This window comes from Melanerpes formicivorus, unplaced genomic scaffold (assembly GCF_026170545.1).
Source record: "Melanerpes formicivorus ecotype bairdi unplaced genomic scaffold, bMelFor1.0.p_v2 SCAF_88, whole genome shotgun sequence".
Classification (NCBI taxonomy): Eukaryota; Metazoa; Chordata; class Aves; order Piciformes; family Picidae; genus Melanerpes; species Melanerpes formicivorus.
Window position 1 is genome coordinate 696953 of NW_027142440.1, and position 12782 is coordinate 709734.

The following is a 12782-nucleotide window of genomic DNA, read 5'->3' on the forward strand; positions in this document are numbered from 1 at the left end:
CCTCACATCTAGCCTGAATCTCCCCACCTCCAGCTTCATTCCATTCCCCCTAGTCCTATCACTACCTGAGATCCTGAGAAGTCCTTCCCCAGCCTTCCTGTAGGCCCCCTTCAGATACTGGAAGGCGACAATTAGGTCTCCTCGGAGCCTTCTCTTCTGCAGACTGTACAGCCCCAACTCCCTCAGTCTGTCCTCATAGGAGAGGTGCTCCAGCCCTCTGATCATCCTCGTGGCCCTTCTCTGGACACGTTCCAGCACCTCCACATCCCTTGGTTGTGTTGTTCTTTGGGGGTTTGAAAAGCAAGAAAGGTGCCTGGGACACAGGGAAAACTTCTGCAGGTGAGCAGCCATGGGTTTGGGTTGGCATTTCCAGAGTGTGCAGCTGCGACAGTTGTCCTCTCTCCCAGGAGCTGCAGGGACCTGTCAGCACTGTCCCTGGTGTTAGGTTTTACAGACTCTGTGTTTGTAGGAAGAGTCCAGACACACGGTGTGGGGGCAGGCTGGCTGAGCAAGGGGAGGGGGAGGCTGGCTGAACAAGGGGAGGGGGAGGGTGGCTCTTCATTTTAGAACCAAGCCCTGCATTTTCCCCAAAATGAAGAAGTGATGGCAAAAATTCAAGGCCTGGCTGTTGCTTTGTGAGACACAAAAGCTGTGTGGGTGGAAGCAATGATTACAGGACTTTGGGATACAAGTGCTGGCTTCGCTTCCTCTGGGACTGCCTGCAGCACAAGCAGCCTGGGCAGGGGTTGAAGGGGTTCAGGTGGCTCTGTGCTTGGGGTCCTGGGGATCTGTGCTTGGGGTCCTGGGGATCTGTGCTTGGGGTCTTTGGGATCTGTGCTTCCCAAGGACTCTTTCCTTGGGCGTGCAGGGCTCAGACAGCCCTGTGGAGCTGGAGAGGAACTCCTGCTCCCTCCATGTGGTGTGGTGAGAGCCAAGCCATGGGGTCCTGCTACAGCCTCGCGGGGAGCAGCCTCTTGTGCCTCCCTGCTCCATCAGAGGCAGCTGTGCCAGCTTCTAGAGTAAGGGGATGGTTTGTGCAGGAGCTGGGCTGCCTGGCTCAGTCCTTCCCTCTAATACCTCCATGCTCAAACCGAAAAAGAAAAGGTTCATTCTGGTTTTATTTCGCGGCTGTGCCAGATCAGGAGCGTTCTGCTGAGGAGAGGCTGCTGCGTGGGACGGGCGCGGGGGAACAAAATTAATAGATGAGGTGACAAAATTAATAGCTGAGGGGCGAGCAACTGATGTCGTTTACCTGGACCTGAGCAAAGCCTTCGACACTGTCCCGCACCACATCCTGGTCTCCAGGCTGGTGACACATGGGTGTGATGGGTGACCACTAGATGGATAAGGAACTGGCTTGATGGCTGCACCCAAAGAGTGGCTGTCCATGGCTCCATGTCCCAGGGGAGGCCAGGGACAAGCAGAGTCCCTCAGGGATCAGTCCTGGGACCTGTCTTGTTCAACATCTTTGTGGGTGCCATGGACAGTGGCATTGAGTGCACCCTCAGCAGGTTTGCTGATGACACCAAGCTGTGTGGTGCAGCAGACACGCTGGAGGGAAGGGAGGCCATCCAGAGGGACCTGGACAGGCTGGAGAGGTGGGCACAAGCCAACCTCATGAAGTTCAATAAAAGCAAGTGCAGGGTCCTGCAGCTGGGTGGAGGCAATCCCAGGCACAAATCCAGGCTGGGCAGTGACTGGCTGGAGGGCAGCCCTGAGGAGAGAGACTTGGGGGTGCTGGTGGACAAAAAGCTCAACATGAGCTCTCAGTGTGCACTTGCAGCCCGCAAAGCCAATCAGATCCTGGGCTGCATCAAGAGAAGTGTGGCCAGCAGGTCGAGGGAGGTGATCCTCCTCCTCTACTCAGCTCTGGTGAGACCCCACCTGGAGTACTGTGTCCAGTTCTGGAGCCCCTATTACAAGAGGGATGTGGAGGTGCTGGAACGTGTCCAGAGAAGGGCCACAAGGATGATCAGAGGGCTGGAGCACCTCTCCTATGAGGACAGACTGAAGGAGTTGGGGCTGTTCAGGCTGCAGAAGAGAAGGCTCCCAGGTGACCTCATTGTGGCCTTCCAGGATCTGCAGGGGGCTACAGGAAGGCTGGGGAGGGACTGCTCAGGATCTCAGGGAGTGATAGGACTAGGGGGAATGGAATGAAGCTGGAGGTGGGGAGATTCAGGCTGGAGGGGAGGAGGAAGTTCTTCCCCATGAGAGTGGTGAAGCCCTGGAATGGGTTGTCCAGGGAGGTGGTTGGGGCCCTGTCCCTGGAGGTGTTTAAGGCCAGGCTGGCTGAGGCTCTGGCCAGGCTGATCTAGTGTGGGGTGTCCCTGCCCATGGCAGGGGGGTTGGAACTAGCTGATCCTTGTGGTCCCTTCCAACCCTGAATGAAACTATGAAACTATGAAACTATGAAACTATGAAACTATGAAACTATGAAACTATGAACCAGCCCCAGCCTTCCCTTCAGCTGCCTGCAGCTGCCCCGGGCCCCAGCCGAGAGGCGGCCAGGGGGGGTGCTGCCTCCCCGCTACACTCGGGGGCGCCTGCCCCGCTCTCCCGGCCTCGCTTTTCCGCTGCAATCAGCTAACAGTTGACTTAGAGAATGACACACAAGAGACTCAGTAAGTTTCTTGTATCGTGCTTCTATTCTGGCGCGCCTGACACAGGTAGAATCCTCTCAAAAGAGCTGTGTGCCTTCAGAGAGCTTTGGGCACACTTTTAGACAAAGTTCTCTGTCTATAATGACAGGGGTCCAGATGCTTCCTATCTATACAAAGTTATCTATCTAAAAATAGCAGAAGTACACATATCATGCAGGTGTCCTTTATCTTATACAAAAGAGCATCTTGTCCAAGACTAACAGAAGTGAATCACTGACAAATCCTGCTATTCCTTATCTATCCAAGGGCTGTCTGCCAACCCCTCTCCCCCTCCCTGCATTCCAGCATTTCAGCTAACAAGCAGAAAATTCTTATCAACTCTGTGATTCTGTTAATGAGACTTTTCTGTTCATCGCAGTGCCCTCAGCGCTCCCCAGCGCTTCCAGGGCCGCCGGGACTCGAACCCCGGTCGCCGGCTCCGCGCCGCGGGGGCCGCCGGGGCCGGAAGCGTTGCGGCGCAGTTCCGGGGCCGGCGGTGTCCTCTGCCCGCCCCGCCGCCCTCTCTGCACCATGCTGCTCGCCCGCGCCCTGCGCTCCGCCGCCGCCGCCTCCCTGCGCCCGGCGCTCCGCCCGCCGCCCCGCCGCCTGCTCCTCTCCTCCTGCGCTCCCCGCGGCCTCCTGCCGCCGCCCGGCGCCGCGCCGGCCCTGGCGCGCTCGCTCTGGCAGCTGGGCGGCGGCTGGCGGACGGCGCTGCTGCGCCCGCGGCGGGGCTCGGCCGGCGGCGTGTCCTGCGGCTGCGGCGGGCTGCACACCGAGGGTGAGCCGGGGGGGGGGGGGGTGTCCTGCCGGGGGGGTCCTGCCCGGCGGGGCGGGGGGGGAGGCGCGCGGGGCCCTCGCGCCGAGCCGCGCTGCACGTGGCGGGGGGGAGGGTCCGTCCCCAGCGCGGGAAGCGGCACTGACCCCAACCCCTCTGCCCCGCAGGGGACAAAGCCTTCGCCCAGTTCCTGACCGACGAGATCAAGGAGGAGAAGAAGATCCAGAAACACAAATCCCTGCCCAAGGTGTCCGGCGGCTGGGAGCTGGAGGTGCACGGCACCGAGGCCAAGCTGGTGCGGAAGATCGCCGGCGAGAAGTGAGTGCGGCCCTGCGGGGAGGCTCTGTGCCCCCAGGGGCTGCGAGGAGTGACTGGGGAGGGACCCTGCGGAGGGGCCTGGAGCGTCGCTGTGGGGAGCAAGGGCTGAGAGCCCTGGGGCTGAGCGCCTGGATCAGAGCAGCCCCAGCGGGGAGCTGAGCAGTGCTCAGCAGGAGCTGAAGGAGCTGGGGGGGGACAGTTGTTAACTTTGTTCTTGCCCGGTGCTACGAAGCTTCCTGCAGTGTTCCTGGAAGCTGGAAAAGGGCAGATTGAGACTGGAGAGGAGGAAGAAATTCTTACCAGTGAGGGTGGGGAGACACTGGGGCAGGTTGCCCAGGGAGGCTGTGGCTGCCTCCCGCCTGGAGGTGTTGAAGGCCAGGCTGGATGAGGCTGGTGGGAGGTGTCCCTGCCCATGGCAGGGGTGGAACTGGACAATCCTTAGGGTCTCTTCCAGCCCATGCTGTGATTCCTGCATGAAAGGAACCAGTTCAGCCCAGCAAAGCTTGTTCAAGAGAGCAGCTGGAGGAAGGCAGCAGCTCTCAGGTGTCTTTACCTGCGGTACCTGGGTCGGTTCTGGCTGTGTGAATTCCACACCAGGAGGCTGTCCCCACAGCAGGAGCTCCACAGAGCAGGGGTTTGGGTGTGTGTGTGCTGAGAGCACTGCAGGCTGAGCTGTTTGTGTTTCTCCTGAAGGATAACAGTCACCTTCAACATCAACAACAGCATTCCACCCTCAGCTGAGGATGAGCCACAGGAAGGGCAGAAGCCTGACGAGCAGGAGGTAACTGCCTGGATGTGGCTTCAGGGATGGGAGCAGAGGGAAGTTAGAACCTTGCCCTTAAGGGGTTTTGCCTCTCGGTGTTTGGGGGCTGGAAGTCACAAAGTGCTGCTGGCTCTGGGCTGTGACCTCCTGACTGCAGCAGAACAGAGCAGGGTGGGAGGGCCCCAGAGGCCAAAAGACAGCCCTGGGGAACTTTCGCCATTGCCTTCCCTCCTGGGCATGCTGTACCCACTGGGAAGGAGCAGTGCCCTGGGTCTGTGAGCAGGCTGTGCCCTGCCAGGTGTCCTCCATGAGGAGGGCAGGCACAGGCAGCTCCTGCTCAGCTCCTGGCACTGGAGGGACCCATCCAGGTGAGCTGTGGGTTGTTAGGCAGGGGCAGATGCTGCCAGCTGCCATTTTACCTGTGAGCAGAGCAGAGCGGGGGCTGAGGGCCATTGGTGAGACTGAGGAAAGGCTGGGCTGTCCTTGGCCAGGTTGGAGGCTCCAGGGAGAAGGTGGAGGGCCAAGCTGTGCTGTGCTGCCAGCACCTTGGCTCCTGGTCAGCCTCCTGCTGATGCAACTTTCCTCTTTTCCAGCCTGAGCTTACATCAACTCCCAACTTTGTTGTGGAGGTGATAAAGGATGACACAAAGCAGACCCTGGTGCTGGACTGCCATTACCCTGAGGATGAGGTGGGTGTCAGCCTGCAGCCAGCCCTGGGCTGGGCCTTGCTGGGTGCAGAGAGCACAGGCTGCTTATCTGTGCTTTCCCAAACATGATAGCAAGTGGTGCTGTTTGCAAGGACACTCTGGGGAGGTAGTTCCCCTCCTGCCTCGCCTGCTGACCAGCTGCTGATTGAACTCTGTTGGAGAAGGGAGGCTGAACTTGGCACAGCAGCTTGAGAGGGGTGAGAATGGCCACAACAGCACAGATTTGATAGAGGGACTTAACCACTCACAGATCTTGGTGTCCCAAAGAGAAGCAGGGATGAAAAACAGAGGAGAGAAAACAAACCTGAAGAGCTTTGGTTCACCCTGGCCTTTGTGCTTTCTTCTGTTACCAGCTGCTTTGTGCAGCCAGCCCTGCCCAGCAAGGCTTGTGCCACTGGGGGAGCAGCTCTGGGAGGAGCAAAGGCTGAGAGAGCCTGGAGGGGAGCAGCCCCAGAGGGGAGCTGAGCAGTGGTTACAGCTGAAGGGTGGGGGACAAGAAGGGGCCAGGCTCTGCAGTGGTGTCCTGTGGCAGGACAGGGGGCAGGGGACACAGACTGGAGCCCAGGAGCTTCCACCTCCACATGAGGAGAAAGTTGGTTGGTGTGAGGGTGCTGAGCCCTGGAGCAGGCTGCAGGGAGCAGTCTCCCTCCCTGCAGAGAACCTACCTGGATGTGCTCCTGGGTGACCCTGCTCTGACAGGGGGGTTGGACTGGATGGGCTCCCTTCCAAGCCCTGCACTCCTCTGTGATCCAGGCAGGGCTAGGCAGAGCTGTGCAGGGATTTACAGCTACACAGAAAAGGGTCTTGACATTGTTGTAAGGCTCAAGCTGCTGCTGGCCATCAGGGCACAGCTGGCAGCAGGAGCTGGGCACAGAGCTCAGGAGCTGGGCACTGCTGGCAGCAGGAGCTGGGCACGGAGCTCAGGAGCTGGGCACTGCTGGCAGCAGGAGCTGGGCACAGAGCTCAGGAGCTGGGCACGGAGCTCAGGAGCTGGGCACAGAGCTCAGGAGCTGGGCACTGCTGGCAGCAGGAGCTGGGCACAGAGCTCAGGAGCTGGGCACGGAGCTCAGGAGCTGGGCACGGAGCTCAGGAGCTGGGCACAGAGCTCAGGAGCTGGGCACGGAGCTCAGGAGCTGGGCACAGAGCTGCTGTGTCCTGTGTGTTTGTGCATGCCTGGAGAGGGCATAGGCACAGCTGTAGGACTGCTCTTGTGGCCTGTGGTGTGAGTCCTGGTTTGGGTGGGGGTGCTGGAGGTGCCCAGCAGCTGGAGCTGACTGCCTTGCTTCTGCCCTCCCCTTGCAGCTGGGAGAGGAGGGAGAGGAGGAAAGTGACATCTTCACCATCCGGGAGGTCAGCTTCCAGCCCACGGGAGAGGCAGACTGGAAGGACACCAACTACACCCTCAACACAGACTCCCTGGACTGGGTGAGTGCTGCTCATACACAGGCCCTGGGCTGCAGGGGACCTCAGGGTCTCGTCCAGACTCCTGCCTGTGAGCCCTGTCCCAGATGCCAGAGGGGAGGCATTGCCCTGCCCCAGCCCAGGGTGCCACAGGACTGTGGTTCTGCTGCCAGCTGAGCAGTGTTAGGTGGTGCCAGCAGCTGTGCAGTGCTGGTGGCATGATTGGCAGTCACAGAGTCCCAGCATGGAGGGGCTGGACCTCTGGGGATCACCCAGCCCAGCCCCTGCTCCAGCAGGGCACCCACAGCACACTGCCCAGGGGGGGTTGGAAGCTCTCCACACAAGGACACTCCACAACCTCTCTGGGCAGCCTGCTCCAGGCCTCCAGCACCCTCACAACAAACAACTTTCTCCTCCTCTTCACATCCAACCTCCTGGGCTCCACTCTCTGCCCCTTGCTGCCCCTTGTGCTGTCCCTGGGCACCACTCAGCAGAGCCTGGCCCCAGCCTCTTGCCCCCCACAGCTCCTTGAGCTCTTGCTGAGCATTGCTCAGCTGCCCTCTGGGGCTGCTCTTCTGCAGGCTCTCAGCCCCAGGGCTCTCAGCCTTTGCTCCTCCCAGAGCTGCTCCAGGCCCCTCAGCAGCTCTGCAGCCTGCCCTGGACTCTCCCCAGCAGTTCTCTGTCTCCTGAACTGGCTACAAAGTTCAAGAATGGCTACAAGGGAATCCCCCTGCTGGGATCCTGTGCCCTGTTCCATCCTGCCCTACCCCTCACCATCCCCCTGCCCTCCAACCATCCCAGCCAGGGTCAGGCCTGCTGAGCAGGGGGGGAGCAGCTCCCTGGTCCCCTTGGGGGGGCAGGGCCCAGCTGCCAGGAGCTGTTTCAGAAGCAGCCCTGGCCGGGTGCTTTGCTAAGGCAGCCTCCTGTGGCTTGCTTGCAGGCTCTGTATGATCACCTGATGGATTTCCTGGCTGACAGAGGCGTGGACAACACCTTTGCTGACGAGTTAATAGAGCTCAGCACTGCCCTGGAGCACCAGGAGTACATCAAGTTCCTTGAAGACCTCAAAAGCTTTGTCAAATGCCAGTAGGTTGGGCTGGGAACCTCCTCCTCACCTGTGGGCATCCCACAGCACTGCTCCAGCCAGCAGCCCCCAGCTGCATCCTCACAGCAGGGAGGCAGAGAAGCAGCTTTGGCCTGGGAGGGCCAGGAGCCTCTCCTGCACTTGGGGCTTGGTATTTATCTTGCAGCCCAGATCAAGGTCTCTGCCATCATGGCTCAGAATTGCCTCACCCTCCCTGGTGGCTTTTGTACAAATGATGAATGTGAAGAATAAAAGCTGTTCAGTGTCTCACTGAGAGGGGCTGCTGCCTGCCCTGCTGGCTCTCTCAGGCCTGGGGCTGCTGCCTGCCCTGCTGGCTCTCTCAGGCCTGGGGCCGCTGCCTGCCCTGCTGGCTCTGGCAGGCCTGGGGCTGCTGCCTCTCCTGCTGGCTCTCTCAGGCCTGGGGCTGCTGCCTGCCCTGCTGGCTCTCTCAGGCCTGGGGCCGCTGCCTGCCCTGCTGGCTCTGGCAGGCCTGGGGCCGCTGCCTGCCCTGCTGGCTCTGGCAGGCCTGGGGCTGCTGCCTGCCCTGCTGGCTCTGGCAGGCCTGGGGCCGCTGCCTGCCCTGCTGGCTCTGGCAGGCCTGGGGCCGCTGCCTGCCCTGCTGGCTCTGGCAGGCCTGGGGCTGCTGCCTGCCCTGCTGGCTCTCTCAGGCCTGGGGCCGCTGCCTCTCCTGCTGGCTCTCTCAGGCCTGGGGCTGCTGCCTGCCCTGCTGGCTCTGGCAGGCCTGGGGCCGCTGCCTGCCCTGCTGGCTCTCTCAGGCCTGGGGCTGCTGCCTCTCCTGCTGGCTCTCTCAGGCCTGGGGCTGCTGCCTGCCCTGCTGGCTCTGGCAGGCCTGGGGCTGCTGCCTGCCCTGCTGGCTCTGGCAGGCCTGGGGCCGCTGCCTGCCCTGCTGGCTCTCTCAGGCCTGGGGCTGCTGCCTGCCCTGCTGGCTCTGGCAGGCCTGGGGCCGCTGCCTGCCCTGCTGGCTCTCTCAGGCCTGGGGCTGCTGCCTGCCCTGCTGGCTCTCTCAGGCCTGGGGCTGCTGCCTCTCCTGCTGGCTCTCTCAGGCCTGGGGCTGCTGCCTCTCCTGCTGGCTCTGGCATGCCTGGGGCTGGGCCCAGGGCAGGCTGCAGCAGCTGCTCACAGCATGCCCTCTGTCAGCACTGCTGGCCAAGGTGATCAGTGTGTCAGGGAACAGACCTCAGGGTTACAGCCTGGAGGAGTCCTTTGCCTCAGGGCTGTGCTGCCAGAAGCTGCTGTGGCAGCACTCCTGCAGAGAAACCTGAGAGAGGCTGAGCCTTTCAGCTCCAGCAGAACTGCAACTGCTGCTCAGAGGCACTGCTGCAGGGCTCCAGCTGCTGGCTGCTCCTCCAACCACCCTCTCCATCATGAGCTGCAGGCCACAAGTGAGGCTGAAAGAGAGTCCAGGCTTCAGTGTGAGCTGGGAGCTGGCTGAAGCACACCACTGAGGCTGAAATACACTAAAGAAGTTTATTTCCCAACAGACACTGTGCCATTGAAAGTGCAGGGCAAGGCAGGGCTGCCTCTTCAAGTAGCTTCTTGACACAGCAGCTAAAAACAGTCCTGTAGCAGCTCTGGGTTAGTCCTGAAGTCCTTCCAGTACAAAAGAAACAGCAGCAGCTGGGGCAGCTTAGAGGAGAATTGTCCAGGAGTCACAGACCTGTATAGATGGGAGAAAAGGAATCACTGGTGTGCAGTGCAGAGCCTTCAGCTCTGCCCCTCACACTCCTCACAAGGGTGCCAGGGAAGCAGCAGAGCTAAGAGCTTGCTGGCTCCAGCTTGAGCCCAGGGCTGGGAGGTGTCTGCCCAGAGGCTGCCTGAGGAAGCTGCAGCTCAAGTGAGTGGCAAAGCCTTCCCTGAAGCACCTGAGCAGCTGCTTCACATAAAGCTTGCAAGGTGAAGTGAGAGGGCCAAGGCACTGTGACACAGCACCTCCCCTACAGGGACAGGCTGAGAGCTGGGGCTGTGCAGCCTGGAGAAGGCTCCAGGGAGACCTCAGAGCAGCCTTCAGTACCTGAAGGGCTCCAGGAGAGCTGGGGAGGGACTCTTGACAAGGCCTGGGAGTGCCAGGATGAGAGACAAGGGCTTTGAGCTGGGAGGGGGGAGATTGAGACCTCCCTGGAGGTGTTCAAGGCCAGGCTGGATGAGGCCTTGAGCAAGCTGTGCTGGTGGAAGGTGTCCCTGCCCATGGCAGGGGTTGGCACTGGGTGATCTTGCAAGTCCCTTCCAACCAACCCCTTCTGTGGCTCCAGGATCCTATGGAGGATTCCCTAGCCCAGCAGTTAAGGGAGGTTTTGTCATTTGACTCTTCCTTTCACAGCTCCTGTAGCCAAAGGCAAGCCCACTCCAGGAGGCCTGTGGGGGCAGCAGGGAGCCCCTGCCCTGGCAGCAGCCTGCTGCTGGGTGCAGAGCTGCAGGCACTCACCGCACAGCTCATGAGCAGATTGGTCTCCTCCAGGCCCCTGGTGGCAGTGAACTCCGGGTTGTGGGAGCACCTCTGGCTGTGCTCCGTGACAGTGCTCTCCAGGAGACTCCTGAGCCTCCCTTCAGTCATGTCCTGGGAAGCAGGGGGGCACAGGACATCTGAAGTTGCTGTCTGCAGCTCCAGCCCGGCCCCGGCTGCAGGCTGGCAGAGGTACCACCCAGCTTACCTGTGTGCTGATGTGCAGCCCACACTGGCACAGCACCAGGTGGTTCCTCACAGTCAGGCTGTTCCTGGACACAACATGCAAGGAGCAGCATCAGCACCACAGCCTGAGCAGGGGGAGGCCTTGGCAGAGCCGCTCTGGGCTGGAGCTGATGGCTTCAGGGGGCTCAGCTGTTGGAACTGACACAGCAGCCTTCCCCTGCTGCCTTTGCCCATCCCCAAGCCCAGGCTGCTGTAAGGAGTGGAGGAGCTGGGTGCCACCCCCAGGGCCTTGCTTACTTCCTGCAGACAGGGCAGATGAGCTGCTGAGGGGCGTCCCAGCCCTCCAGCACAGCGTTGAGGCACTCCTGGTCGAAGCGCAGGCTGCGGTCGTACTCCTCCAGCACCGACTGCTCTGCACACAGCAAAGCCACCCTCAGGCAGCTGCCAGCACAGCTCTGCTGCCAGCACAGCTCTGCTGCTGGGCAAGGGAGGCTGGGGCAGCCCCTCCTTGCTTGGGATCAGATTGCCACCCTCGATGGAATCATTCCTGCTGGGGTTCCCCTCTCTGCTGCGAGGCAGCCTGCAGCCACTCCCGTGGGTGACGTCTCCCAACCAACACCTCTGAGCTGATTGATGCAGGCTCCCACAGCTTCCAAACACCTCACTCCTCTTCCTCCCCCCTCATTAGCTTCCCACAAACCTTAAAACATCCCTTAAAACTGACCAAAAGGGTCTGAGTGCATCAGAGGTTTCTAAGGAGGCTCTCCCCCTACATCACATGGCCCAGAGGAACCATGGAGTGCAGCCTCAGCGAGTCTGAATCCCCACAGCTGCCCCAGACCAAACCTGTCAGCAGGAGTGCAGAGAGTGTACCTTGCAAGATCAGCTCTTGTTGGATCTCCTCCAGCACTGCCAGCTCATCAGGGTCCTCCAGCATCTGAGAGGTGCATCAGTTAGTGACTGTTCCTCCCTTGGCCTTCAGCACCTGAGCTGCCACTGCAGTGTGCACTCCCCCTGCTGCTGTCTGCTCACAACCTGTACTGGCAAACCCTGCACTGTGTGAAGCCCTCTGCTGGGAGCCAGGCTGAGAGAGTTGGCCTTGGGCAGCCTGGAGAGGAGAAGGCTCCAGGGAGAGCTTCTGCTGGCCTTGCAGTGCCTCAAGGGGAGATCAGAGAGCTGGGGCCAGAGTTTTGCTCAGGGCCTGTGGTGCCAGGCCAAGGGGGGATGGTTTGAACTGAGAGAGGGAGCTTGAGAGTGGAGAGAAGGAGAAAGGTTTGGTGCTGAGGCTGGGGAGAGCCTGGCCCAGGCTGCCCCGAGAGCTGCCCCATGGCTGGCAGCAGTGCAGGGCAGGTTGTGTGGGGCTGTGAGCAGCCTGCTGGGGTTGGGGCTGTCCCTGGGGGCTGGGTTGGATGAACTTGGAAGGTCTCTTCCCACCCAAGCCACAATTCTGATAATCATCTGTGCAAGGCCACCCACAACAGGCCCCAGAGCAGAGCCTGCCCAAGGGTTTGTTCCTCAGAAGGCTGCAGTCTCATCCTGCTCTGAGGAGTGGTCAGACACAGACCAACCCTGGAAGCTGCAGGTGATTCACACACAGCCTGTGAAGGAGATGAGGACATTCCCCACTCCTGGCCTAAGGGCAGCACTGCCACAGCACAGCAGCCAGCTGCAGGAGGGAGCCCAGACAGAGCCTTGCCCACTCCAACCACGGCAGCCCAGAGCTGCAGGGATGTCCCTGGTGCACCTGCACAGACACACAGCAGCAGCCCAAGCGTTTGTACTGACCTGCTCCAGGGCCTCCACCGCCCCGAGGGCCGGCAGGCCCTGCTGCCCGGCCTGCAGCGTCTGCCACTCTATCTCCATCACCTCCTGCACCAGCAGCGCGCCGGTGCCCGGGCTGCAGACCCTTTCCCCGGCCTGGCGGTACCGGTCCAGCAGCTTTGACCGGCTGCTCCTCAACCTCTCCATGCAGCGCTTCGGAGGGAACAAACCAACGCGGGGCCCTTAGCGCTGGGGCGAGGAAGGGGCTCCAGCGCGGGGGGCAGCCCGGGGGCACCGCCCGGGGGCACCGCCCGGGGGCACCGCCCGGGGGCACCGCCCGGGGGCACCGCCCGGGGGCACCGCCCGGGGGCACCGCCCGGGGGCGCGCTGACAGCTCCCGCCCCGCCCGGCCGCGCAGACCCTCGCAGGGAGGGCGCAGGGAGGGCCTGGCTCGGCCCTCTCACAGCGCCGGGAGGGACCGAGCCGGGGGCAAAGCAGCGGCCAGGGCCCCCCCCCCCCGGGCCCCACTCACCCGGCGGTAGGTCTCCTTCCAGGGCGGCGCGGCCGGGCTCTTGTAGCGAGCGCGGTGCCGCCGGAGCGGGGACTCCATGGCCCGCGGAGCGCCAGCGCCAGCGCCGCGAGGCACGCCGGGAAATGGAGTCCCGGAGCGCGGGCAGCGCGGCGCCG

The 12782-nt window shown here is 61.8% G+C and overlaps 2 protein-coding genes across 2 annotated transcripts; one reads left to right on the forward strand and one right to left on the reverse strand.

Annotated features, from left to right (window-relative positions):
- The first annotated feature begins 3144 nt into the window (after positions 1-3144).
- On the forward strand, positions 3145-7961 carry C1QBP (complement C1q binding protein). Its single transcript, XM_068165363.1, has 6 exons — positions 3145-3417; positions 3582-3732; positions 4426-4513; positions 5089-5184; positions 6505-6627; positions 7544-7961. The coding sequence occupies exons 1-6, from the start codon at positions 3171-3173 to the stop codon at positions 7691-7693; spliced, it is 855 nt and encodes a 284-aa protein (XP_068021464.1). The 5' UTR covers positions 3145-3170; the 3' UTR covers positions 7694-7961.
- A 1200-nt stretch (positions 7962-9161) lies between these two features.
- On the reverse strand, positions 9162-12751 carry RPAIN (RPA interacting protein). Its single transcript, XM_068165336.1, has 7 exons — positions 12628-12751; positions 12120-12308; positions 11208-11271; positions 10632-10746; positions 10357-10420; positions 10131-10262; positions 9162-9365 (listed from the first exon to the last, which is right to left on the reverse strand). The coding sequence occupies exons 1-7, from the start codon at positions 12703-12705 to the stop codon at positions 9336-9338; spliced, it is 672 nt and encodes a 223-aa protein (XP_068021437.1). The 5' UTR covers positions 12706-12751; the 3' UTR covers positions 9162-9335.
- Positions 12752-12782: the final 31 nt, after the last annotated feature.

Excerpts from the sequence above, each read along its gene's own strand:
- RPAIN (XM_068165336.1), bottom strand. The coding sequence starts at position 12,705 with ATGGAGTCCCCGCTCCGGCGGCACCGCGCTCGCTACAAGAGCCCGGCC. Across the intron at positions 12,309-12,627 it reads GGAAGGAGACCTACCGCCGG|CGCTGCATGGAGAGGTTGAG; the intron begins GTGAGTGGGGCC and ends TTCCCTCCGAAG. Across the intron at positions 10,263-10,356 it reads GGCTGCACATCAGCACACAG|GACATGACTGAAGGGAGGCT; the intron begins GTAAGCTGGGTG and ends CCTGCTTCCCAG.
- C1QBP (XM_068165363.1), top strand. The coding sequence starts at position 3,171 with ATGCTGCTCGCCCGCGCCCTGCGCTCCGCCGCCGCCGCCTCCCTGCGC. Across the intron at positions 4,514-5,088 it reads AGAAGCCTGACGAGCAGGAG|CCTGAGCTTACATCAACTCC; the intron begins GTAACTGCCTGG and ends CCTCTTTTCCAG. Across the intron at positions 6,628-7,543 it reads ACACAGACTCCCTGGACTGG|GCTCTGTATGATCACCTGAT; the intron begins GTGAGTGCTGCT and ends GCTTGCTTGCAG.